Source organism: Sturnira hondurensis, unplaced genomic scaffold (assembly GCF_014824575.4).
Source record: "Sturnira hondurensis isolate 20B ecotype Veracruz unplaced genomic scaffold, ASM1482457v3 Scaffold0006413, whole genome shotgun sequence".
NCBI classification, from domain to species: domain Eukaryota; kingdom Metazoa; phylum Chordata; class Mammalia; order Chiroptera; family Phyllostomidae; genus Sturnira; species Sturnira hondurensis.
Genome location: NW_028079044.1, coordinates 46,987,027 through 47,014,564, shown reverse-complemented (window position 1 = coordinate 47,014,564; position 27,538 = coordinate 46,987,027). Strand labels below are relative to the sequence as shown.

Sequence of the window (27,538 nt, the reverse complement as noted above, 5' to 3'; positions counted from 1 at the left end):
GTTTTAGTACTGTTTCTTTACCTTGAAGGGATTGTGCTTCAGATGCTCATGTTAAAGCCCATAGTTCAGGTTTCTTGTCAGAGTTGGAAGCTAGTTTGGTCTCTTTTACTTAGGCATCAAGGCAGAGAAGGGCAGGGCGGGGGGGCGAGGGGCAGGGCGGGCTCTGGGAGCCCCGTGGGTCAGTGCCCGAGGGCAAGGGAGGGAAGGGCGCCACAGAGGCGGCTGCCTGTCCGCTTTCTTCCCAAGTTGGACATTTGAAAACAAGTTGTAGCCCTTGACCTCTTTTTACGTAGTGAACATATTTTTGCTTCTTATTTTTTCATGCGCCAAGCTTTGTAAGGTTAATCAGAACACCTGATGGCCTACAGTAGAGGTGGTAACGGGGAACGTTTTTATGTCACCAGCCCTCCAATGCAGTTTCGTGTATATGACTTCATGTGATCTTTACCTCAGCTCTATGAGGCGGGTGGTGGGTCTCGGGTGCTGGGTGCCTTCATTGTACAAAGAGGTGTCTTAAGCTCTTGAGAAACTAGAGGATTACGTAGCTAATAAATGTCAGAATCTATTTTCAAAGTCGGGACAGCTTTCTGGAGAAACGTTTGATGCTGTATTGTTTGCTGTGTGATTGAACTTCATTGTGCTTTGGAATCACTTAGAGGGATGGGAAAATGCAGATTCCTAGGTTACCACCTTCAGAGAGGCTGTTCCTGAATTAGGTCTGGGTGTGGCTCAGGTACCCTGTTTCATAGGTAATGCTGGTTCCTGGAGAAACACTGCTTAAACAGAATGAGCCTGGCCTTCTACCAGAAGCAGGAGAGAGGTTGAGAAAGCACTTGGTAGTCCTGAAAGTACTGTGCAGGGGTTCATTGCCATTTACACCCATGCACACCCATACACAATGGAACACATTTTCTCTGAGTCATTTCTTTTTTAGGAAATAGCCAGTTTACTAGAGGTCCTCACTCCTTTTTTCTCAGATAGTTTTTCTTAGAGCCAATAGAAAATAATCAAAAATTTTAAAAAGGGAGTATAATTGTACACAAAGATAGGTTGCTCATTTTGCATGTCTTTCTGTAGTAATTATATAGATTCTCCAACTTACAGTGTGTGATTAAGAGAAAGCAGCAAATCGTGTCTGCATTTTATAGATGGAGAAAAGGACCCCAGTCCTGCAGGAGAAAGAGCTAGAACTGGGCGTTAGGGTTCAGGGCTAGGTAACTGCCCTCCGTCTTCAGTTCAAGGGTGAAGGTAAAGGACCGTTGCTTTTCTTCAGGAGGCAAAGGCATGTGTACTTGGAAAAGGCGTTTGTGCACAAAGCGCAGTCGTCCCTTCCGTGTTCATACATTGTTTTCACGTGTACTAGATGCCATCGGCCTTTGCTTGGTGAAAGAGTGTGGGGATGACAGCACACATCTGGCATGGCTCTGTCCAGGGACGGCTCTGAGGCCACTGGGTGCCCTCGGTCATGTCACTCCCTCTGCAGGAGCGAGAGCTGGTGTCAGGCAGAGAGGAGAGTGCTCGCAGCTCTTGGGCTGTCCTGGTGCATCGCTGAGCAGTAACAGGGCAGGTCCTGTGCGGTAGAGGTCTCACCGCGCACGTTACTTGCTCTTTCTACTCTCCAGTTGCACGTGAGAGAGAGGGAAAATTCTTAACTTCCTGACATCAATAGGATTATGTGTAGCTGTCTACATTCAGTGTGCCTTTGGGAAATAAAACAGGAAGGTTAAGTCTTTGCTCCCTCACCCATCACTTAAAGTAAATAAGCCTTTATAGATCTTTGTTTCAGCCTGGCTGCTTCCCTTGTCTTCCTAATGCACAAATGCTAATTGAGCACCTATTGTGTGCCGGGCGCTCTGCTGCCTGTGCTGTACTAGGAGAACAATTTGGAAGTGACTTCTCAGTAAAATTGTAGCAAGTTTATCGGGTGCCCGATAAGCACGTTTGTTCCTTTACCTCTCTCAGCATTTACTTGAGTTCAGAGATTTCTTCAATATTTACAGTGATTTGAAATGAAAGTAGTAAGAGTTTAATTTCTTTAACCCAGACAATACGTGTATGTCTGTTTAAGGTAATATTATTCATTAAAGACCGCTGACTCTGTGAAATTCTTGTGAGGCAAATTAAATGATTTAGTAGTAAGTTCTGTCTGAAATGTCTCCAGAACGTATCTCACATTCAAGCCTTGAGCACCTGTTTCCTTTGCTCCTACTCTCGTCCAAGCTCTGGTGCCCTAGGCAGCTGGTCGGTCCCTCGGCTGCTGCTTCTGCCCCAGCAGCCAGTGCGATCCTTTCAGAACATCAGTGAGATCGCACGTTGCCCCTCCCCTTAGCACGCTCCCTCCCCGGGCCCTTAGTGCCCTTAGTGCCCTCAGCATCCTCTCCAAGCTCCTCACTGTGGCCCCTGTGCCCATGCGACCTAGTCACTCCTGGTCTCTTGGGCCCTGACCAGTGCCACTCTCTTCTGCGCCCAGATGTGCCCGTCTCGGTGCTAGTAAATAGTGTCATCTTTTCCCCCTGCTGGCTCCTTAACTCCAGGAACCGTGCCTGACACACAGTAGGCTTGCCTGTTGAATTCACCATTCAGGGGGTCCTGTGGTGAATCTTCTCATAACATAAGAATCGCTCTCAGTGATTCTTTTTTAGAGTTTTGATTTGGCATTTACATACTTAAAGCTAAATACACCTGCCTGGTTGGCAAACTTTTTGAAAAGGGCCAGAGAGGAAGCACTTATTTTAGGCATTGTGGGACACATGGTGACTGTCACAGCGACTCCACTCTGCTGTGGTAGTGAGAAGGTAACCATAGACCGTGCCTAAATGAATCAGCATGGCTGTGTATGAGTAAAACTGAAATTTTAACTGTACAATTTCCACATTAACATGAAGTGTTACTTTTTTGATTCCCCCGCCACCATGTATAAATGTAAGAATATGCTTAGCTCACGGGCCATACCAAAATGGGTAGCAGGTAGGATTTGGCTCAGAGGCCACAATTTGCCACCCCCTGAGATGAAGCGGCGATAGTCTGCCCTGAGTGAGAAGGTCCAGCTAATCATTTACTCTGGAATTTGACCGCATCGGTCCAAGAAGGTAGTTCTCACGGGGCGAGGCAGCTGTGGGCTGCTCCGTGTGAGCAGTGGCGCGGCTGGGGCGGAGGTTCGCCTGGCCAGGTGCTTGGCTCCTCGGGGTTTTAGAGCCTGATGCAGACGATGTTTGTTTGTTTGTTTTGATTCTTAGTCTTTTTCACTTTTAGGTACACAACAAAACATTTGAACGACGAGACTACCTCGAAGCAGATTAAATCCATGCTGCAATAACACTTCGGGAGCTGGCGCCTGCTGTAGACGGAAGGCAGTGTTCTGCAGTGTCTGGGAATGCACAGATTTTTAGTGGTCGCAGTTACTCCTCATTTACTCCCGCTTTTATTTCCTTCCTCTGTTCCTCTTCCCTCTTTTTAAATCATGTTCTTGTTCTTAAGACTTCTTTTCTGTGCCAAAATCAGTACAGTTACACTCTGAAGGGACATTGTTCCTTCAAACTGGCCATCTAAGGCAGCTAATTATGCATTGCATTGGGGTCTCTACTGAGAAAAATTCTGTGACTTGAACTAAATATTTTTAAATGTGGATTTTTTTTGAAAACTAATATTTAATATTGCTTCTCCTGCATGGCAAAACTGCCTCTTCTGCTATTTAAAAACCCTCGACAACTTTCTTTTCTACCGCTGCTTTTTCACGTTCAACCCAAACGAAGACGCCTAAGTTAACTGTGTTGTACAAATGGTACCCGACGCACCCTTTTCTAAATCAGTCAGACTCTCATTGAAAGTTTAAGTTTGCATTTTGACTCTTTTGTAAGGATGTATGTTGTGTGTCTAACCTTTATTAACTAACGTTAAAAGCTGTGATGTGTGCGTAGAGTATTACGTATGCATGTTCATGTTTAAAGAATGGCTGTTGGTGACAAAATAAAAATCAGCTTTCATTTTTCTAAGTGTGGCTTGGCTTACTGAGGCTTGGGTTTGGGCTTCTGAAGCTTTCCCTGTGTATTTTTATGAAAAGCATATACACGTTACCTAATTTCCCTGTTTTAGGAGAAAGCTGGGTCTTTTTAAAAGTATTTTTCTCTATTATTATCCATGTGTACCCAGTTTTGATTGCTTTTAATATCTCATTAAGTGCAGTAAGAGCAGTGATCTTATTGTTAACGTGACTTTTATTCTTGCTTCACTCTTGTGTGGACATGGTAACACAGGGAAGCTCCACTCTGCTTGTGTGGCATTTCCCAGCAGTGGGGAGGTAGCAGCAGGAAGCAGAGTGTGGAAGGAAGGAGAGCCTTTTGCATTGGGAGGAGGGTGAGGATAAGGAGCACTTTCCAGGAGAAGCTGAAGGCCGTGGTCTCATGAGTGGGAGGAAACGAGAATGCCTGTTACTGGGAGGCCCTAAAACCTTAATTGTAAAATCTGAATGTGCTGACGGGGAGAAGCTGCCTAAATGTTGTCTAGTCCAAGTGTGCAGTTGATGTAATAATGAGAGGAGAATCCGAGCTCTGATACTGTGAAAAGGGTTAACTTCACAAGAAAATCCTGGAGACTTCCACGCAAACCAAGCCGAACAGTGCTGGCTCGGGAGCCCACAGCTCTTGTGATGGCGGCCCTGCTGGCCTCTCTGCCTTCAGCTCCCGCGCCCCCACTCACACCGGCTCTCCAGGCAGCACCAGCCACTTGCTGTTTAGATGGTGGCATGCGGTGCCACACGTCCGTAACTCGGGTCTGCGGGCCCCTGAGCCCAGCCTCTTCCTCCCTTGCTTACATCTGATGAACAACTCGCCTTTCGAGGAACAGCTCTGGCCGCCTCCTTCATGAAGCCCTCAGGACAACATGAGCCACGTCCTTCTAGGCACCTTCTGAGAGTACTGTCAGGGGTTAATTGTGAGCCCCCAAAGGCAGGCATGCTCACCTGCCACCTGAAAATGTGCCCTTATTGGGAGAAAGCGTTTTTGCAGAGGAAACTAAGGATCTCTAGCAAAGGCTACCTGGGGTGAGAGCGGGCCCTACGCTAACACCAGCTCGTTGCAAGAGGAAACAGCAGAGGCGACCTGGAGGTGAAGGCAGGGGTGGAGCCATGTGCCCACGAGCCAAGGAACCAACGGTTGCTGGCAGCCACCAGTCACGGGCCGATTCTTCCCCCGCCTGCAGAAGGAACCATCCCGGCCGGCACCTGATTCCTAGTTTCTCCCTCCAGGGCTGAGAGAAGACAGTTCTGGTGCTTTCAGCCACTCATAATTTGTTATGGCAGCCCTAAGAATCTAATGCAGCTAGCTCACTCAACACCTCCAATGTGGAACTGCATTTGCGGGTGTCTTTTCTGACCCTCTGAGGACTGGGGAGGGGAGCTCTGGCTGATCTTCCTTTAGGGTCCCTAGGAACTTGCCCCGCACCCAAATTTTACCAGTGTGAGTGGGTGCTGAGTGTGGTGCTTGAGTGTCACAGTGATGCAGCCGGAATCGAGCCGTCTGCCGTGGCCTTTGCCGTAAACACAGTTTGTGCTCTGCATGTTGGGGAGCACAGGAGACTCCCCAACTCCGCACCGGGAGTTAGCTCACTGGTCTGCGGGCCAGTCTGCCCAAACCATTTGTAAAAGGTTGAAAAAGGCTACAGATGTTCGTGGCATGTGTAAAGTACATGAAATCCAAGTTCTAGTGTCCATAAATAAAATTTTATTGGAACACGGCCTCACTAGTTTATGTGTTTTAAGCTACTTTTGTCCACGATAGCAGAATGGAGTTCTGGTGACCGAGGCCACGTGGCACTGGAAGGTGAAAATACTGCCCAGCCCTTTGCAGTAGGAGCTTCTGGCCCCTCCTCTCACGACAAGAGCAGTTGATTTGAGAACCTTGTGTGGTGGAAGCAGGTGCTCGGTGCGGCCGAAGGAGGCCTCTCTGCAGCCAGGAAGTGGGTTTAATTTTAGGACTAATTTTGCCACTCACATAGAGCCAAAGAAAATGAAAAGGCGTCTTCTCACCTGCCACATCTGATCCCTGTTCTTGTCTGTCTGTCTGTCCGTCCCACAGAGGAGCGGACTGTGGGGCTGGCCACTGGCTCATTGGGACAGAGCGCCACGATTAACCAGCAGGGTCTGCCTGCTGATGGCGGGGGGAGGTGTGGTGTGACCCCCTCTGTGCGGGCAGGTCTTTGCTCACCCAGCCACCCCTCAGCCCCCCTTCACAACGTCAAGTGTCCACGGTGTCCAGTCTTCCAACAGCCGGAGCTGGGGTTGTCTCGCTCCTGCCCCCTTCTGCCCGGATGAGCTGGCCTCTGTCCGCTGTTTTCTCACTCCGGAGATGTGGATGAAAAAGCGTTCCAGGCTCTTCGCAGACAGTGCCTAGTATTTAGACCCGTCATAGGAATGACGAGCACTCGTGTTTGAACCCAGGTCTTTTGAGTAGAAGTGCCATCTGGTTCCCTTTGAGATTGCAGTGACTGCCGTTCCGTAAATGCTTATAAAGTAACCCCTTACTGAGCAAAGCCTTTACGATGTCATCGAGGAAGGGCAAAGCTCTGCGGTGGGGGCGCCGGACACTCCAGCCACGTCGGTTCTTTGGAATTTTTCCTCGTCAGGAAAATGAGAGGCTTGAGACAGAAGATGCCTAATTTTGACTCCGTGTCCCCAATACACGTCTTATATACAGGGTGGGGCAAAAGTAGGTTTACAGTTGCTCGCATGGAAAACGATACAATAATAAATAATACAAGCATAAACTGTGTTTTGCTTGCTCGCAACTGCAGACCGAGTTTGCCCACTCTGTATACTGGCAGCAAATGGGAAGCAGTAGTGTTCGCTGTTCAGACACAGACTTCAGAGCTGGTGAACTTGGGGTTAACTCAGTGGGACTGTGGATGAGTCTCATGTGTCCCCATAAATTGTCTACCTCTCCGTAGTGGCTCTAATGTCTTGTGCGTATCACAAGTGCCCAATGTCCATCCCAACGTCTGACTATCGAAACAGCCACGTAGCCTATGGCAGGTGTCGTCAGTAAACGTGTGTCATTTCCCATTTGCCCCAGTGCAGTCCCCAGCGACGGCTCTAACTACTGTCCCTGGTCTGGGAGGGTGTGGGACAAAGCAGCACAGCTTTCACGCCCCCACTGGAGACCCTACAACTGAGTAGTAGAACTTGCTGTAACTTGCTCTGTGGGAGTCCCAGTTTTCTGAATTCTGGGCAGGCGATTCACTGCATATTTGAAATTAAAACTAGCCACACAGTTCTTCTAATAAAAGTTGACCTCCAGTGTGGTGATACACAGAGGCAGGGAGTGTGCTCGTGTGTGCATCTCCGTGTCGTCAATGTTCAGTGAGTACCTGCCCAGGACCCACGGAGACTGTGTCCCAGGGCTGAAGACGGCACCAGGTGGGGCCTTTGTGGAGGAGAGCAATGGTTTCTGGGTGTACAGAGTGGGCATTTGGGCAGGACAGCCGCGTAGCAAGAGTGAGTGTTGACGTGTATTCTCCAGTATATTGACACGGAACACCAAGGTCTTTCTAGTACCTCCTTGGGGCTCCTCTTGCCCTGCATGCCGCGGCACCATGACCTACGGGGTCTCCTTTTATAGGACTGTGTCCACACCTCCTCCTCTTCTGGGCCCTGGGCCCCTGTCAAACACTCAAATCTGAATGTTAGGCATGTTTCTGAACTTGGAACGTTTCTCTACGTGCACGTGAAGTCGGCCAGGCAGCGGGCAGGATGGGGGAGTGGCCTCGTGAGGGGTTCTCTGGGAGAGTAAGCCGACGGGCAGCAGGAAGAGTTCCTGCCCTGGCGAAGGCCGTTCTCCGGTGTGACAGCACAGACGTGCCATGGCGTCCCCAGGCTCTTGTCTGCAGTCCCACACCTTGTTCGCAACGTGGATGGAACTCACGGGCATCATGCTGAGTGAACCAAGTCAACCAAGACAACCGTATACGCTCGTGTGGAAGATAAAGAGCCAAACTCATGGAACAGAGTAGAATGGCGTCAGCCAGGGGCCGGGAGTGCGGGAAACGGGGAGACGCTGGCCAGAAGGGTACAGACCTCTAGTTGCAAATGCTGGGGCATCAGATGCCATCTAGGTGACAATAATCAGCCATGCTGTGTTGTAGCCTTGGAGGTGTTACGGATGTAGATCTCCAATGTTGTCCCCACAGAATAAATGGTAATTATGTGAGGTGGTGGGGGTGTTAGTTAACATGTAATCATGTTGTAACATGCGAGTATCAGATTCTTACTTTTTTTATACACCTTAAATTTACATGTTAGATGTCATTTTCTCTATAAAGCTGAAATAAAATATTTCTCTATAGGGAACATATTTCTCTTTTTTTTTTCTATAAAGAGATACCGTTTCCAGGTTCCCCTTCAGAGAATCTCATTCAGACGATACGAACTGAGGGCAGGGGTCCTGAGGTTCCACAAACATCCAGGTGATTCCAATGCAAAGGGTCCCCAGGCCACCCTGAGAAAAGCTGCCACACCTGGCCTGGAGGAGGAAGGGTGGGGCCTGCAGGTGTGGGGATGTGAGAGACTCAGGCAGGGGTAACCCCGCCTCTGCTGACCTGGCTTCTTCCCACCTGGGCATTCTTCACGTCGCAGAGGATGAGGAGAGAACCTTTCCAGAAGGTGAGTTCCAGATCTCGGCAGATACTCACCTTGATTTGGGACCCAAATGAGCCCTGACCTTGGTCTGAGGAGTAAATGGAAGCCTGTGTGTCTCCCCAGCCCCAAACCAAGGCTACTTGAAAGGCTCAGGAAGGCCTCAAAGCCATCCCCCATGGGAGGGCAGGAAGGAAGGTTGGGATGTGTTGAAAATGGATGGGTGAAATGATGATCAACTGGGAATTAAATTCTTAATTTTGGTAAATAGAATAATACATACAGTGATCATGCAGGAAATGTTTTTTAAAGGGATGTCTACTGGAGTATTTGGGGGTAAAGTGTCATGATAGCTATACTTTAAAATACTTCAATCAATTAAATATACGCAAAACAAAAAAACCCCTAAAAGTTCTAGTAAATAAATACATCCATTTAAAATGGGCAAAGGACTTGAATAGACATTTCTCCAAAAAAGATATTAAAATGGACAGCAAACACAAATTAGGGAAATGTGTGTTTCCACATCCATTCATTATTCAACATCCATTAGGGAAATGCAAATCCCAAAACCACAATAAGGTATTTCATACATTCAGATAGTTCCTACAAAAGAAAGGTCCAGGAAATAACAAGTGTTGGTGAGGACGTGGAGAAACTGCAACCCTCTGCACTGGGCGGTGGTGGTAACATAAAACGATGCCGCAACTATGGGATTCAGTGTGGGCAGTTCCTTAAACACAAACAGAATTACCATAGATCCAGCAATTCCACCTTTGGGTGTCTATCTAAAAGAACTGAAAGCAGGGTCTTGAAGAGGTATCTGCACACCCATGTTCATAGCAGCATTACACTCAAAAACCAAAAGATGGAAGCAAAGCCCTGGCTGGTGTAGCTCAGGGGATTGGTGTAGCTGGTGTAGCTCAGGACTGGTGTAGCTCAGAGAGCGGCCTGCGAACCACAATTCCCAATCAGGGCACATGCTTGGGTTGCAGGCTAGTTCACAGCAGGGAACACGCAAGAGGTGACTGTACATTGATACTTCTTTCCCGCTCTCCTTCCCTTCCCCTCTAAAGATACATAAATAAAATCTTTTAAAAAATGGAAGCAACCCAAATGTCCATCAGCAAAATAATAGATACACAAATTGTGGTCTATCTGTACAATGGAATTTTATTCAGCCTTAAAAAGAGGGAATTCTGACATATGCTACAGTGTGGATAAACCTTGAGGGCATGATGTTAGGTGGAATACGTGTGTCACAAAAAGAGAATACCGTGTATGAGGCATCTCAAGGAGTCAAACTCCTAGACACTAAGTAGAATCGTGGTTGCCAGGGGTGGGGATGGGGAGCTAGAGGGAGAATGAGGAGTTGTTCAATGAGTTTCAGTTTTGCAAGATGAGGAAGTTCTGGAGATTGGTTGCAATTTGACAATGAAGGCCTCACTGAGAAGTGACTCGAATTAAGGATTAAACTGAAACAAGTAGGGAGCGTACTCTAGTTATTTTGGGGGAAAGATTCCAAGAAGAGGAATTAGGAAGCACTAAGAACTCAAAGTGTAGAGGCAGAAATTCCTGGCATACAGACAGGTGAAGTGAAAGAGTTCATTGGAAATTAAGGGCAAGTACAAACACGCAGGCCATTGTCAATCATCGTCATGACTTTGTACTTGAGGTGGGCTTGGCAGCAACTGGAGAAGTCTGAAATCACCCATGAAGCATGATACATGCTTTGAAAAGATGTTCGTGTTTGTCGTGTGTACCATAGACACAGTGAGGCAGTAAGGACAGGAGGAGGGACTGGTTCAGGGACTGCAATAACCCAAGCAGGAGTTGAGGGTGGATGGGGCAGGGTGGATGGGGCAGGGTGTTGGAGCTGGAGGATATTAACTGGGATCAGATCCCGCTCTGTGCTGATGGTAGAGCCAACAGCTATGAAAGAGAGCTGTGTCCTGGCTTCTTAAGTCATTGAGAGTAAGTAGACTTCTTCAGAGTCATTCTGACTCTCAGAATGAATCAGGGCATTGCTACGTATGTATCAGGAAGAAGGGGAGACAGAGAAGCAGGAGTGAGGCAAGGAGGGGCAGGGAGGGGCCCACAAGAAAGGCCTCCGTGAAAACAAAGCTAACCTAAAAAGATACCTAGTGGGAAATTTTCAAGAAAGTAATGTGTGCTAGGCAATGGCCACCCTCACCTCAGCCTCCCTTGAAACCTTAAATTGACACCACCTACTCGTGGCCACTAGTGCAAGGGATAAAGAGCTTCCCTGTGACGTGCAAAAATAGAAGACTCCTATTTGAGGTTTCCTAGGAGGGAAGACATGGGTGCTGTGCACACATTTCAGGAAGGAATACGGAGTTTCTTCTCATGCTTTTCCAAGATTGCTCTTCCCTATCAAGAGGCTGTTCTCAGTATAGGCTGCTACGCATTTGCTTTTCCAGATCTCCCCGTTTACATCCCCCGTCTGGGATGTTGTCAGTACTTTGGGGTGGAGAACAAGGAGATGGGAAAGTAAGGCTATCAGCCGTTTATGGTGATCTTTGTTCTAAACTACGCCTAATCAATAAAACCCTCAGGCTTCCCTGGGCCCACAGACCTCACCCTAGAACGCTGAGTTTCCTTGACTTCTAGAATGTCCAAGAACAGGGCAGGGCCTGCTCAGAATGTTGGCCTGTGGCAGAGTGACATATGTATACACAGAGTTGTATATTTCAGGTCTATTGTTTTTACAATGCAAAGTACAGAAAGTAAACTCATTTTGGGGAAATCATCTGATCTGGTGGTACGTAGAAAGCACAGCCGTGAGCTCTGTCCCAAACGGAGTGGTGATCTCAGGGTCTCCTGGTGGAGAAGGCAGGTGTGTGTCCTTCTGCTCTGACAGTTTCCTCTCCGGTGGGCATTTTCCTTAATTTCATAAGGCTACTGGAGGGATTTCAGAAGTAATTGAAAAGAGAATGGGTTGGGGGCAAGTCGTTCTGGCCTTGTAAAATACATCCTTTCTCTTTATCATGAAAGATTGTTATAAGATGGGACTGCACAGTACTCGGCACTTGGGAGGTGTGGAGAACATTAATTCTGATTGTACAGAGGCTCTGCCCAGGGTCCTGTATGTACCCATTCTTTGTCCTGAAGCTTATTTCTGTCTTTCTTGCTGATACGCAGTTACATTTTACATATAGAGCATGTAAGATGTATATGGAGACCAGGATTGTAAGAAGTTAGGAAAATTCTTGGCCAAGTAGAATGGGGAAACTGAGACAAGAAAAACTGAGACAAGAAAATTAAACAAGCTGAAACAGTCTGAGCAATTACAGCCAGCTGGTGAATCGGAAGACCTTAACTCCTCTGACAAAGAACACTTGAGAGCAAATGGTTTAAACCTCTTCTCCCTGACCTGAGGATGTGTAGCTGCCCTGGCCATAAACCGAAGGAGTCAGGGAGCCAGTGTGGAAGGAAGCCAAACAAGTTGTTCCAACAGTCAATCATTTGTGAGTGAATCCACACATCAGACTTGTTCAGCCTGTTCCCTCCGTGTTGGGAACAGGCACGCTTTGCTTCCTGAGATGTCTATCTACTCTGCTGTGGGACCGCCTCACAGAGGTTTTAGTCCTGCCTGATTGCAGTCCGTGGACTTGGGCTGAGGACTTGAGAGGTAAGGTTGCATGATCCAGAGCTCAGCTGTGTTGGGAACAAGAAAAATAGTCTCAGCCCCAAGGAGCCTGCGTCCCTAGAAAACATCCTGTAAGTTGATTGCCATCTGTTTAGTTTCAAAATTTTCCTCTCAGTTGAGTCAGACCCCACCCTGTTCCCTCGAATGGGCTCTGTAAGCCAATAGCTAACTGCCACATCTGCTTCTGTGCAACGCTTGCTTGCTTGCCTCTATATAAGGACTTGGCTGTAAGCGCTGGGTGGGACTCTCATTTGCAGCCTTTGTGGGCACTGTGTCGCTGGACACTTTGAGAGTTCGCCCCCGCGCAGGTTAAACTTGGCCAATAAAGTAACATCTTTGGAACCCTGAAAGTCTCCGACATTTGTTCTCGTGGTTGGTGGATTCAACAAGCTGCAGACCTGCTCTTCTGGGGGACACAAGGGCCCCTCAGAAGAGAGCCTCAGGCTTGCTTTCCAGGACACTGCACCAGAAAATTGAGTCAGGGACCTGCTGGTGGAGAGAAAGCGCCACGAGCAGAGTTGCATTTCTCCATTTTCTGGATTTTGTCTGCCATCAGGTGGTCTGGAGGCTGGGAGGAGCTCCACTCATTGGGACCTTTCTCTGTGAGACAAAGCAATACACAATCTGGTAAGTTCTAACTGGGAACCAGGGGATGAATAAGAAGAGAAGATACTAAGGTTGGAGACGGACGTGGTCAGGATGGGTTTGCGAAATGAGGAGAGGAGTTTGGGGTTTGTCTTACTTTGACACCTCCCCACCCCCAAAGTAGGCACTTCTTCCTAAAGTTCCCCCTAATAAAGAATTATTCTGGGTAACAGCACGCAACATGCAAGGCTAAGGGACATATCTGTGATATGTCCTTTGTTTTCACCCACCCTCATCCCCTCCTCATTGGCAACTGTCACCTTATTCTCTGCATCTATGTGTCTGTTTCTGTTTTGTTTTATTTATTCTTTTTTGTTAAATTGCACATATAGGTGAAAGCATTTGGTATTTGTCTTTCTCTGTCTGACTTATTTCCCTGAGCATAATACCCTCGAGGTCCAGCAAAGCTGTTTCGAGTGACTCAGGTTTGATGGCTGAGTCATGTTCCGTTGTCCACAGGTACCACGTCTTCTTTTTCTGCACATCTATCAACGGACCTCTATCTGCCTGTCCTCAGTCTTCAGCCGTGCCAATCTGCCTCTGTATTTTGGGTGGGACAGAGGAGAAGCAGGCCTCTTTGATGTGTCCTGCACAGCTGGGGGAGCCAGGTGCCCGCTGGGCTCTCTCTCTCCCCCATGGGAGACTTCGTGGGCCAAGGGGCTAGCCTTGGTCTGCACTGCGCTGCCTCAGAGGAGGGGTGACGGGGTTGGGGTGGGAAGGACGCTGCTCTGCGGCTCCTCTTTAGTGCACTCTTCTGGGGTGGGCTCTGAGGGAGTGCTGGGACCCCCCCCCGCCCCGGGCTCTGGGCTCCCGCAGAGGTGACCTTGGCCATGGGCGGTTGTCAAAATGGCTGCTTCTATGGAGGACTGAGGGGTGAAAAGTCCAGTTCTGCCACCTGCCTGTCACGGAAGTGTTTAAAGGTAGAATGGGAGTGCCATCCGGGTTGGGATGACCACCTCCACCAGGCTCCCGACACCTAGAACAAATGAGGCCGTTCATAGTGCTGTGCTGAGTCACGATCTACTTGGCACAGCAGTGCAGGCTTCTGGCTATTTATTAACTTATTTTTAAAGATTTTATTTATTTATTTTTAGACAAAGGGAAAGGCAGGGAGAAAGAGAGGGAGAGAAACATCAATGTGCAGTTGCCTTTCCTGTGCCCACCACTGGGGACCTGGCCCGCAATCCACACAAATGCCCTAGACTGGGAATTGAACCAAGGACTTTTTGGTTCACAGACTAGTGCTCAGTCCACTGAGCCATGCCAGGCATGGCATGGGCTATTTATCTGACCATCTTTTATTTATATGACCATCTATTTATTCCCATCTTTTCGAAGGCTGCTCTCGCTCTATTTCAGTCACAGCAAGATTATATAAATTCTTGAAAAGCATGCGCTGTACAGGACTGAAAATAGGAGATTCACACAAACATAAAAATCAGTCCTCGGCGGGTGACTAACAATCATCCAATTTGACTGGCTTGATCTGAACAGTAGTGGCCTAACAAAGTGGGTGCCTTTAACTTCGGAAGGAAATTTACCTCCCCTTTGTCACTTACAGTAAATTACGTAAGGGCTCGTGGGTCCCTGACCTGGCAGGGACTCCTGGCTGGGCGCCGCATCTCTGTTCACTGAAGACCGTCCTGCGGCAGAGTTGGCCAGGGAAGGCCGAGGGCCCATTTGGGCTGCGTGGGGGCCCGTTGCATAGGCATACTACGTCACTGTGTAGATGGGACAGAGGTCTATGAAATAGTCAAGTCACCGTCAGCTCCCTCTGAATGACACACGAAGACTCACTTAATCTCATCTGTGAGACCCTCCTGATCTTGCTGCTGCCCCCCTATCTGCTCCTAGCAACATGCCCTCCATGTTTGAGAGCACCGTCAAGAGGCTGGTCAGAGAGATTGGAGACAAAGAACTCAGGCCCATCACAGACATCCTGAATGCCAACAAAGTACGTCGGTTTTCTCTGGTATGGACAAAGAAGGCTAGTTCAACGTTTTGGCAACTACCTGATGTCCCACTTGATGTCTCTCTCATGGACATCCTCGAACAAAGTGTCGAGGTCCCAGGTATTGTCAGCCAGGGGGGAAGGACTGGGAAAAAGGGGTGCAGAGAGAAGGGTGCAACAAGCAAGCCCTGCTGAGATACCCACTCAGGATCAGCCTTGTCTGTGGGCAAGGGGCAAGGAACTATGAGTATCTGAGAACTTTCCAATTACGAACCAGGTTTATTTAACACTGAGAGCAGCCTCTTGAGTCAGGAATATGATCCCCATGTTATATAGCAGTAAATAAAAGCTTAGAAGATAATCTGTTCCAGGTGACAGAGCTGGGAACTGGCGGAACGAGGACCCAGACCCAAGCTTGTCTTGGTCCAAATCCCAAACATGTTCTGTTCTGTGAGCTGCCTCCTGGGGCTGACGCTGTGCTGGGAACAATGAGGTCGTGGGTCTCCTGGACACAGGTGCCAGGGATGTCATCATTTTTGGGGGGTTAGGACATCGTTTCTGTTATCCAGCCCCTGAGTGGATTCAAATGTTTGTTCTCAGAAGTAAATTAAATTCAGTATATTCGTTATTGATAAATAAGGTCTTCTTGGTTGAGAGATTTAATGGGTAGGAAAGTTGGGGGAGGCTAGGACTCGGTCACTCCGTTTTCCGTCCGTTCCCCAGCTGTCCCAGAGTGAACTGCCGGCTAACCCTCAGGCCTCCTTGTCTGCTTCCAGAGGTGGCTGTGGAAGCGCCATACCTCTTCAGCGACACTGAGTCGTGGAAACAGAATGCGGGTGTGAGTGTGAATGCTGGGGCAGAAGCCAGCATCTCGGAGGGGACTGCTGAATACCAAGGATTCTCCCTCTACTATAAGATTGTTAGCACCCCATACAAAACCTGGACAGACCTTCAGAAGAGGTGAGGCCACGGGAGGGGAAGGGTCTGGTCAACAGCCCCAAGTGGTGCCTTCCTCCAGAGGCTTCAAGAGATTTTGTCCCTGAGGCTCGTAGTGAAGAAACCGACATCACAGGCTCTGCTGTTCTTCGTGTGTACGCAGACATTCGCTCATTGGACCAACGGGTGTCGTTTATCTGATAAGGAATTTTTAAAGCTGCAGTTGTCCATTATTGTGCTGTTTTGTGGCAGAATAGACTAAATAGGAGACAGATACAAATGCCTGTCCTAAAATGAAATGTATTGAATGGGGCAGGGACGTGCAGTGAGTAAGAAAACAAGTAATTAAGAAGATAAGTTATCAAAGTTTTAATTTAAGAGAGACAAAGGCTCTGAAATGCTTTGTTTAAACAAAGTCCATATGCTTCAGTGTCCCAGGGTTTAATTTAACTTGGTCACGAGGGTGGGGTGGGGGAGACCCACCTTCAATAATCCTCTAAGGCTTAATAAGAAACAAGATTTTATGCCTCTTAAGAAGAGATTTCAAGTTAAATTATATTTCTATCAATGTGAGAAATTACTAACACAAGCAAATAGTTAAACATCACAGGCTATATAGAGAATAAAAGTTACTTTAATAGACCATGGCACAATTTCTGTGTTTCTGGTGTCTTGTCAGACTCTTTAAAATTAAAAAAAAACTTTAAGTATATTTTATTGAATTTGCTACTACATTTGTCCCAAAATTTCCTCCTTTGCCCTTCTCTGCCTGCTACCCCCTTTCCCTCCAGCAACCCCCCTTTTAGGTCATGTCCACAGGTCATGCATGTAAGTTCTTTGGCTTCTCTATTTCCTATACTGTTCTTAATATCCTTCTGTCTATCTTATACCTACCAATTTGTACTTCATAATCACTGCACCTCTCCCCTTAGTCTCTCCCTTTCTCCTCCCAGCTGATAACCTTCCAAATGATCCTCATACCTATGATTCTGTTCCTGTTCTGCTTGTTTGCATAGTTTGTTTTTTAGATTTAGTTGTTGATAGTCGTGCATTTGTTGCCATTTTTATGTTCATAGTTTTGATATTCTTTTTCTTATATAGTTCCCTTTAACATTGCATATACTAATGGCTTGGTGATGATGAACTCTGGTTTTACCTTGTCTGGGAAGCACTTTATCTGCCTTTCCATTGTAAATGATATTTTGCTGGATAGAGTAACCTAGGTTGGAGGTCCTTGCTTTTCATCACTTTGAATACTTCTTGCCAGTCCTTTCTTGCCTACAAAGTTTCCTTTGAGAAATTAGCTGACAGTCTTGTGGGAACTTCTTTGTAGATTACCCCCTGGTTGCTTTTAATATTCTCTCTTTATCTTTAACCTTTGACATTTTAATTATGTTGTGTCTTGGTGTGCTCCTCCTTGGGTCCCACTTTTTTGGGACTCTCTGTGCTTCCTGGACTTGTATGCCTATTTCCTTCCCCAAATTAGAAAAGTTTTCTTTCTTTTTTTTCAAATAAACTTTCAATGTCTTGCTCTTATTCTTTTCCTTTTGACACCCCTGTGATTTGGATATTGGTTCATTAGGAGATGTCCAAGAGGCTCCTTATTCTGTTAAATTCATTTTTCTTCTTGCTAGTCAAATTGAATGCTTTTTTCTTCCTTATGTTCCAGATTGTTGATTTAAATCTTAACCTCATCTCCTCCACTGTTGGTTCCCTGTGGATTTTTCTTTATTTCACTCTGTTCCTGGAGTTTTGTTCTGTTGTTTTACCTGGGCCACATTCTTTTGTCTCCTGAGTTTGGCAGCCTCCCTGGGTTTGTTTCTGTGTATTAGGTGGAGCTGCCTTGACTCCCTGTCCTAGTATCATGGCCTGTTGTAGAAAAGGCATCTGTCTGGATGAAGGTGGCTTCTTTAAATCCTTGGTTGTTGGACTTCCATACAGCTGGATTATCTAACGTATCTGGGTGATGTTTGTTTTGTAATTTTTGCTGTAGCTGTACATGGAGGAGAAGTGGGTTTATGTTTGTCTCCATCTTTGCTGAGTGTCTCCTGATTGGCTCTCGGTAGGTGGTCCAGGTAGCGGCCCTGTGCAAGTACTGTGCCACAGCCCTAAGACTCTTATTAGAACTCACATTTACCAAGACAGTTTAGGGTGTAAAAGAGTATTTGGGTTTCTCTAGCTGCAAGAAAATAAAAGAAAATTTGTTGTTGAAATTTCTTTCAGCAGTTAAAGAAGGTCCAATTTTAAGGATACGTTTTATTACACAGCACCAAGAAAAAGAAACAAGCCTGATGCCAAAACTTGAAATGTGGAAAGGAAGGCAACTAGATACTTTCAGTACATGGATGTGGGGCGCATAATGTGTTCCATTTAGAGGAAGTTGCAGACTGTGACGGGTGCTCTAAGGTCAATAGGATTTTGTGAGAAAGTGGTTGGGTGGAAGGGAGTCTGTTTAGGTCTCTCTGTGGAGCTAACAGTGAACTCAGACCTGAAGAATGAAAGAAGCAAAGAGCAGGAGGAGAGTGGTCCAGATGAGGGTTTGAAGCCCCGGGACAGTACAGGACAGAGCTTGACATTTTCAGGAGCAGCAGGAAGTCAGCAAGGTGGGGGCTTAGCCAACCAGGATGAAGGTGACAAAAATAGGCTTGGAGGTAAGTAAATGTCTGATGACATAACCTCTTAGAGACACAGTAAGGGGTTTGGATATCCCCCAAAGGGATGTGAATTCCCCCCACAGGGCAAGGGGTAAATCCACGCTGGGGGTTCATGACCTCCATTGAAAAGCAATTTAAGGGTCTCCCATATTGCATTCGCTGTCATCCAGGGCCCCTACCCTGGTGGGGCCTTAAGAAGAACCCAAGTTGAGTTTCAGAGCTGCAGTGGAGCTGAAATCTGTCTTCAGTACTTCAAACTTGTCATGTCCCCTGCCCAAACCTATACCTTCAAGTCAGCCCTACCAGCCACTTACCAAGGACAGTTAATCTATAAACACCCCCACGTGCTGGTCATGAATAATGATTCGGAATCTTCCCTGCTTCATCATATTTATCAGTTTGCTTTCCCTCCCACGCTGATCATGCATCTGGACGATGGTGACTGTGGGTGCCCAGCTTTGACAAGTAGGGCTCTTGTCAACCATGTGCACCTGCCTACTTCCAGCCTCTTCGGGCGAGAGGCCTCGGTGCACTGGACATGTGTAATCTACCCTCTAACAAGACCCATATGATTTTGGGAAAGCAGAGGCCTTTCACTAAATGGTATGGATACTCTCCTTCCACACCCCCACCAGGAAGTGGGGCCCCTCCAACCTGCATAGCAAAGTATATGTTTTGTGTTCGTTAGTAACATAACCCATTTGCCAATATCTTTCTACCCACGGAGGGAACACCTGTCAAAGTCCGAAGTCCCCGCCCCCCTTCCAGGTCCCGAGGAGGACGGTAGCCCAGGGTAACCCAGGAAGGCATCTCTTTCCAACTGATCCTCTTCTCCTCCCCCTGCCTCCCCCCCACACCCCCACCCTAGGAAAGTGGCTGACCCAGAGCCATCAATTCTGGAGCAATGCCGGAGAACAGAGAGGAAACTGTATGTGGTGACTGACGTCGTAGAACTGCGGGACAGTTGTGTGTTGGAGGATTGCAGCACTGGGAATTTCTTGGGAAAAATGTCCTTGGTTCTGAATACTTCCATCAAGGTATGGGGTGGGTTCACCCATCGACAAAATCGGATGTAGGTTTAATTATGTGGCATTACATTTGCTTTGGGTAAGTACTGGACTATGGCACATCTCACCATAATGGTGGGGGGCTGCAGCGTTGTCCACACGCCAACTTTTATGCTAATAGCAAACCTCCCTAAAAGCCACGACGTCCTGAGAAGGACTGGTAGAAGGGGTGAGACTTAAGTACCTTCGTAGGTTTTATATAACTGACTCACTCTCAACAATCCATGGTAGTACTTTTAATTATACAAACAAGTTCATTCATCGTATAGTTTGTGTGTGTTATAATGTGCTTTCACACATTGCATGTTTTATGTGTAGTTGTTCTTCACTTGGAAGACTTAGAAACTCAAGGAAAAAAACTGACTTGCGACATCCTTTCAGAGCTGGTGCAGCTCTAAAGGTTGGCCGTGGGCTGTGATGTCCTTGAACGGTTTGCATATCACTCCTGGTTCGTGGCTGCAGCAACTTTGTTTTGGTCGATCAGACAAAAGAGCCACAAGGAAACAGGAGCTGCAGAGCACCCCACAGACAGACTGACGCCTATTCTGTCACAGACATATGAGACCACGCAGCGGAGCATCATACACATTTTACCCAAGCACACACGGAACATTCTGCAGCACGGCTCACATGTGAGACCACTCCATCAGTCCTGCCAGATTTAAGAAGGCTGACTTACTCCAGGTATCTTTTCTGGCCACAGTGGAGTGAAACTAGAAATTAGTAACAGAAGGAAACATAGCAAATTCACAAATACACGGGCATTAAGAGATACACTCTTCAACCCCCAGTGCGTCAAAGAAAGTACCACAAGAGACGTCAGAAAATATCCAAGACAAATAAACATGAAAACACCATACTGTACTGTCCACTTAAAAATGGGGGAGATATTACATTTTTTTACCACAATAGAAATCAAATGGAAGAGCTCCATAATAATAAACAAGTTTACAAAATTCAAATAAGCTTATTCTTTTTTTGTATAACTAAAATCCATATTGCTTTTATAGCAAGATGTGGAGTCTTACTATAAAACTTGTGTCCTCAAATAACTTATTGTCATGACAATAGTTTTATAGTCTTACTATAAGTCTTGTGTCCTCAAATAACTTATTGTCATGTCCCTGTTGAACAAGGTACAGATTCATAAAGCAAAAAAGAAAAAAAAGCAGCAGACAAGAAATATCTGACTTCTATCAATATCCTCTGACTTTTAATATGTTTTCTTCATGTGTGATTTTTCTGCAGTTGGAATTAATAGGGGTAATATTTTCAAATGTATTTTTATTGTTATTTATCTTGCTTGGAATTCCCCGAACTTCCTGGGTCTGTGGTTTGGTGTCTGACATTCATTTGGGGAGATCCTCAGTTATTATTGCTTCAAATATTTTTTTCTGTTCCTTTCTCTCTTTATTCTCCTTATATTCTCATTACACATATGTTATAACTTTTATAGTTAGTCCACAGTTCTTGGATATTATGTTCCATTTTTTCCCAGTCATGTTTTTCTTTGCTTTTTTGTTTTGAGGTTTCTACTGATACATCTTCAAGTACTGAAGTTTTTCTCTCACTTGTGTCCAGTTTACTAATGAGCCAATCAGAGACATTCTTTATTACTGTTATGATATTTTTATCTCTCTTGCCTTTATTTTTATTTATTTCCTTAGGATTCCATCTCTCTGCTTACATTACTCATCTGTACTCGCATTTTGTCTATGTTTTCCATTGAATCTTTTAGCAAATTAATTACAGTGGTTTAAAATTCCCTGTCTGATAATTCCAAGACTCATGCTATAACTGCGTCTGATTCTCAACCTGCTCTGTCTCTTCGAACAGATGTTTGTTGCCTTTGAATATGCCTTGTGATTTTCTTGTTGAATGTTGGGCAAGATATACGTGGTGAAAGGAACTCTGGTAAAACAGCCGTTACTGATACTGTGGTGAGACGTACGAGGTGGGAAGTATTCTTTACTCCCACGAATAGGTTCCGGTGTTTTATTAGTGAGCCTGTGCCCTGGGGCTGTGAACTCACAAGAGCTTTTCAGTACTCTTTCCCCTTTGGATGTGACAGGACGGTTAGAGGGAGCCAGAGTTGGATATTCCCCTTGCCCCGCGTGGAAGCCTAGAAGAGGCTGGAGTTGGTGTTTCCCTTTTATCAGTTGCTTCAGCTCTTATAAAGAGTAGGAAAACAAACCCTCATCAGGAAAAAGAGGAAGTAAAGAAATGTACTGAATCAGAAATAAATCAATTCATTTCAGTATCAACATGAAATGGAGGGATATGAAGGTAAATATGGGAAGAAGCAAAAAAAAAAAAAAAGGGCAGGCACTGGAAATCAGGAGTAGAAAAGGTGAGGGCAGGGGCTGCTGACTCCTTTTCTCATGAGCTTTCCAGAAGTATTTGACTTTTAAGACAACATGCACGAGTGATCACGTTATTATACCTGGTTTCTGCCGGCAGGTTAAAGCTGAGGGCGGGGCTCTCAAAGTGAGAGAGAAGAAGCTTACTGTGCCAGAGGGCTCGGTAATGGCCTACAAGAGGAAGCAGCTGGTCTTCAAGAAGAACGGCTGGGGTGAGCAGGGACTGGGGGAGGCAGGAGGGGAGCGGCAGTCTGCTTCTCCTGGGGAGAGAAATGAGGAGGGGAAAGACCATCGTCAGGCAACTGTGGCTTCCCCACCTGTGCAGAGAGAGAAGCAGCAGCAGCCTCAGCTGCCCAGGGCACGCACGTCCTCACCACACACAGCACCTGCAAGCAGGGCCGGGCTGAGATGTTGCTCTGGGTAGGTAGGGAGACAGTATCCTACGTGGAGAGGGTGTAATGGGGTGCCCAACACCAGGGTGTGTTTAGCACTGGGCAGAGCGTGATTCCAATCCCAGCCACCTCCACTGACGGTCCACCACGCCCGGCAGCTCACCTGGGGAGCCACAGAGCCCTCCCGGTTGTCTGTGCCCCATGGAGAAGCCCATAGTGGCCCAATGGGGAACAAATCTGCGATGTAGTGCCCTGACCGTGTAGCGCAGAATTGTATTGCCATGTCTTCCTCCTCGGGAGCCTCAAAACACACAGTCCCCCAACACACATACTTGGGGTTCTGACTCCACACAGGAGAAAAACTTTGATGAAGAAGTAACTACAAACCAGAGAGGAGCGTGGGTGCCACAAACACAACCAGCTGAGGGTCCTTGGCCCCTCCCAGCCCTAGTGCTGAGTCCCAGGTAGAGGTCAGTCTGATATGGCTGGGGCCCAGCTCCTCAGAGGTCGAGGGGTGCCCTCACCACACGTAACAAACAGGCTCCGTCTCTCTCTCGCTCACACACACACACACACACACACACACACACACACACACAGAGTTCCCTGTAGAAGCCTCAATATAACATCTGGCTGAGGGAGGGTCCTTCTGTCACTGACTCCTGTCAGTGGCCGTAGACAGAATGAGGGAAAACTGTCTGATCGTTGGGGTCAGTGGCTCAACTCAGTCTTCAAATCCATGTTGCCTGAGTGTTGACAAGTGTGAAGTACATGGAGCTGGACTCAAAAGCGGACCTCACAGCAGTACCTGCAAACCATGTCCTGCCCACTAGGGGCGTTGACTTGTCAGGGGCGCCTCCAGGACAGGGAGCCGAAGGGCAGCAGGAAGGAGGCGGTTTCCTTTCTGGTGAAATGGGGCGCTTGGAGCTGATACCCACCACCCAGGTGCTTATTGACAAGGCAGGTTCTGGCTTCCTCTTTAGACAGATTCTGAAGATGTGGAAAGGGTGGGGACCCTGAGTTTCCACACACATTCCAGGTGACTCTGATGCAAGGGGTCCCAGGTCGCCCTGAGAAAAGCTGTCCCAGTGGCCTGGCATAGGAAGTGTGGGGGCCCCAGGTGTGGGGACGTGAGAGACTCCAGCAGGGGTGACCTCAGATCTGCTGACTGGGCTTCTTCCCACCCAGACATTCTTCACGTCGCAGATGATAAAGAGGAAACCTTTCCAGAGGGTGAGTGAGCAGGTTCTCTGGTTGGACCTCGGGCCCCGCCCAGCCCTTGCCCACTGTGGACCCTGTCAAAACCCCGCTGGGGGCTCAGCCCCGACGCACCCACAGGCGAACCTTCCCCAGCCAGGCTCCTCTACCGTGTCCTCGTCTCCACTGCCGAGACTTAGACACAGGCCCCTGTGTCTAAGGTCACAGGGACAGCCACCTCTCTGCTTTGGGACTGGGGTAAGAGTGTGGGGGGGTGTGTGTCGTGGGAGAGGAGACTCAGCTGTTGTGAGTGATCACCTCTTTCTCTCTTTCCAGAAATGAAATACTTTTCATGCGGAACGTGCAAGCATTTAATATCAGGAAAGTATAATGCGGTCCCTCCACGAGGCCCCATTTTACCCAACTGAAACTCCACGTGGTTGCCTTTGCCGTCTTCACCAGAGCCACCTGGCTCGGGCTCTTCTGGGGAAAGGGCAGGGAGGATGGAAAAGGGTGTTGGGGATTAGGTGGTACAAAGTAGAGAGAGGGAGAGTCAGCAGAGACTAACTCTGGGGTGGGGAATTTAATTTCTCTTCTAGGCAGCACAGTGTGTTCCATCGAACCAATACGTGAGTGTGCCTTTGCTGGGGTTGTGGACGGGTCCTATTTGTACTTCCCTGGGGAGCAGGGCTGTGTGTCCCTGCCTTTTCCACCATGGCCCTGGAGCCTGGACATGTCTTCTGTGGGAAGGGAAGGGTCAGGGAGGGTGGGGAGGGCCGAGGGATGCAGCGGGGAGAGGTTAAGCAAGAGGGAGGGGGCAGTGGAGGGAAGAACCCTCGGAAGTGTCTGTAAAGCACATGTGGAGGATGAGGAAGGGAGATGAGCCGTTGCCTTTCTCTTTCTAGAAAGAATACAGGAGCCTTTCTTGCTTGGTGAGTGTTTACTAAGAGGGAATAGAAGTCCTGCTGGGTGGGGAACTGCAAAGCTCAGAACCCAAATTGGAGGGTCCCAAGCAACTCAGAAAACTGAGCTTTACCTCTGAATTCACACTTTGGGCAGCCCCACTAATTAACTCCTTCCTCCCCCTCTTCCCTCCTGGGTGCATGCATGCAGGACACTTTTACGGAGGACTTGTTGGGTGTAATTCTGAGCACTGGGGCTTGGGCAGTGAACCAAACAGGAGTCCTGCCTCCCTGACGCTTTCATTCTAGTGACTTCTCACTCCCAGAAGCCCACCTGGAGGCTACCTCAGGTGTCCTAGCTGAGGCAGAGAGCCCCCGATGTCCACTCCTTGGTTAATTCCTTATAGACCTGGAGGTACAGGCATAATTGCATGCAGTACCCAGCACTTTATATTCATAAACTCTCACTGGGAGGTATTTCAGTGCCTGGTCAGTTTCTTCCTCTTCCCATGACCCATTTCCAGAATCCTCTTCTCCTCTCCCTGCATTTACCCCCACTCCTTTCAGCTGAGATTTTCCATCTCTCTGGCCTGTTACGGCAGCTCCTTCATGGAGCTCAAACCTGCCACCTTCAGAGATGCTTGGGGCCAGCCGCTTAATGGGAAGAAGAATTTTGCTTATGTCGATGGGAAGTGACCATTCAGATCTAAGAGTTGTCTTCGTTTTCTTGTCCGAGGACAGATTTCAAGCACCTGCACGAGGAGGTTTCCATGGAAGCAAGAGCAGTGGACCAGCTCTCAAAGGACCTGAAGGGCGTTGTGTTCTCCAACATCCTGGCCATGCTGGGGGACCGAGAGGCCCTTCAGGACCTCTCAGACACGGTGAGGGGTCCCACTGCCACTGAAGGCTGATCAGACTTGTAAAAGGGGGCGTTTCAGAGATCCAACTGCCGAGACCTATGGGGAAAACAAGAATGGGGGTGGCCTCAGGGGGCAGAAGGGGATGTCTGAGAATGGGGACCACGTGAGCAGGGCCAGGGAGTGCAGCCCACACAGAGTGACGGTGCTCAGGGTGCCCAGGGGCTGTACGGAGCCATTACCCTGCTCCTTGGTTAGTCACTTAAAAACACAGCATTTGCAGGCAAAATGACATGACATTATCATTCTTATTAATACTACCTGTCCCCTATAGCTTGAACAGCTACCCTTGAAGGGTCATTTGAATGGCCCTGGTGGCACCATCCTAAATGAACTGCAAAAGGAGTCCAGCCATGCACGGAATGTCAAGTACCCCATCCTTTACCTGCTTGAAGCCATCATGGGTAAGAGTGATTTGGAAGGACATCGTGAGGGGTCACAAAGTTGGTCTCCCAGAGACCCCAGAAGGGCCGCACCAGGTGCCACCTGTCCAAAACTCGTGAAACACTATGATTTTTCACCCTCGCCTCACACTTCTCTCCAAGGTCAGCAGGGCTCAGTGTGAGAAACTTGCCACATGACACAGAGAGACCTGGAAAGACCAGCCCAGGTTCACCCCAAGTACCACTGAGGGTGGATGATTCCAGGCTCCAGCCACGGGCTCCCTCCTCTGGACCACGTTAGGGCCCAACTTCTGGAGGCCACCCCAAGAGCCAAAGGAGCCTGTCCTGGGCAGGGAACTTGACCTCCTAGTCTAAGGAGTCTTATTCCTCTGTCTTAGAGTTCGCTTCACTATGGGGAAAGGGATATCTGACTGTCTTTCCCCAAATGTCCCCTGTCCCCAGTGCTGAGTGACGTCCAGCACCGTCTGCTGGCCCCATCCATGGAGAAGAGGATTCTCTCCCAGCAGCGGGACCTGGTAAGAAACCCCAGGGGCCAGCGTCCTGGGAAGAGGGAGAGGGAACTGGAGAAAAGAATGGTTCTAAGGAGAGAGAGAAGACTCAGGTTTCTGCCTGGAAGGGAGATGAAGTCCCAGTGTGGCCACCAGGAAACCCGGGCTGCGTCTCCCTCTGGGAGCAGGCCCGGTGCTCATGAGTCTGCCTGGGGAAGGTCTTGGTTTCCATGACAACCCCTGCAGAGGGCCCCCCACTAGTTCTCATATAGCCATATAGGATACAGGGCCGGGGAGCTCAGGGTATCTGGGTTACACCCCTGTTTTACCCACATGGTTACCATTTGCAAATGTGTGTTCTCTGTCTCCATGTATGCATATACAGGTATGCATGCATGCATGCATGCCACATGCATATCCACACACACATGGCACACACAAGCATTCACATATACTATTCCGAACACCACCATTCTGCAGGGTAAATGTTCACATGACTACCTAGCAGCCTAGGAACTGATTCAAGGAGTTCCAATAACATGTCCTTGGTCACACCCATCACAAGACAGAGCCAGGATGTGACTCCAGCGCTCCTGCCCTTGTAGTTGTCCTGCATGACCCCTGGCTCTTGGGACTTCATGAGGGTTCTCACTTCCTGACCTCGAGGCTGACCTGTAACAGCTGATACTGTTTCTTTAAGGTGAGGAGCATCCTGGAGCCCAACTTCAGATACCCCTGGAGCATTCCCTTCACCCTGAAACCCGAACTCCTGGCCCCCCTGCAGGGGGAGGGTTTGGCCATAACCTATGGGCTGCTGGACGAGTGTGGCCTGAAGATGGAGCTGTGTAGCCCCCGGTCAACCTGGGACCTGGGAGCCAAGAAGCCCCTGTCTGCCCTGTATGGGGCCCTCTGTGTGCTGCAGCAGCTGGCCGAGGCCTGAGCCCCCAGGGGGCCGGCCAGGGGCCAGTGCACCGAGTCAGCCCACGGAGGCTGCCATTGGTCCTGGTGCCGCCTTCTGCTGCACACACCTGCAGACCCTTCTCTGCATGTATGAGTCTGTGGGGTCTTCAGATCCCAACATAAATGATGTCCAGCTCGGTCTTTGTCTGGTGACTTCTTTCACTTAGCATCGGCCTTCAAGGTTTTCCCATGTTGTCCCCGGTGGCAGGTGACCCTGGCTGCTGGGTGAGGGATGGGTCGGAAGGGGGACACGCATAACGTGGGGAGGACATTGAAGGTGTTTCTGTAATTGTCTAGGCACTCAGGGGCCTTTTTTAAAAGGTAGGGGCTTGGATAGTGGATGTATTATTTAATTCTAGCTTAAATAAATTC

At 48.2% G+C, this 27,538-nt stretch overlaps 2 protein-coding genes across 14 annotated transcripts in view; both read left to right on the top strand.

The window, feature by feature from the left end:
- The window catches only part of CYRIB (CYFIP related Rac1 interactor B), a 131,264-nt gene extending 127,272 nt beyond the window's left edge, over positions 1-3,992 (top strand). For all 11 annotated transcript variants that reach the window (XM_037048548.1, XM_037048554.1, XM_037048551.1 and 8 more), the window contains one exon: positions 3,253-3,992. In XM_037048548.1, coding sequence (XP_036904443.1) covers positions 3,253-3,316 — 64 coding nt within the window. In that variant the 3' untranslated portion in view covers positions 3,317-3,992. The remainder of the gene's footprint in view (positions 1-3,252) is intronic.
- An 8,189-nt stretch (positions 3,993-12,181) lies between these two features.
- On the top strand, positions 12,182-27,302 carry GSDMC (gasdermin C). 3 transcript variants are annotated; one of them, XM_037048543.1, is made up of 15 exons: positions 12,270-12,303; positions 12,684-12,920; positions 13,398-13,546; positions 14,793-15,010; positions 15,666-15,849; positions 19,348-19,516; positions 22,007-22,118; positions 23,487-23,531; positions 23,832-23,880; positions 24,099-24,124; positions 24,401-24,427; positions 25,139-25,278; positions 25,589-25,718; positions 26,160-26,233; positions 26,907-27,302. In XM_037048543.1, the coding sequence occupies exons 4-15, from the start codon at positions 14,797-14,799 to the stop codon at positions 27,144-27,146; spliced, it is 1,410 nt and encodes a 469-aa protein (XP_036904438.1). In that variant the 5' UTR covers positions 12,270-12,303; positions 12,684-12,920; positions 13,398-13,546; positions 14,793-14,796; the 3' UTR covers positions 27,147-27,302. The 3 variants fall into 3 exon arrangements, with proteins under 3 accessions (XP_036904437.1, XP_036904438.1, XP_036904436.1); XM_037048542.1 differs by lacking the exon at positions 13,398-13,546 and having other exon boundaries at positions 12,182-12,275; positions 12,850-12,920; XM_037048541.1 differs by lacking the exons at positions 12,270-12,303; positions 13,398-13,546 and having other exon boundaries at positions 12,607-12,920.
- The last annotated feature ends 236 nt before the right edge of the window (positions 27,303-27,538 follow it).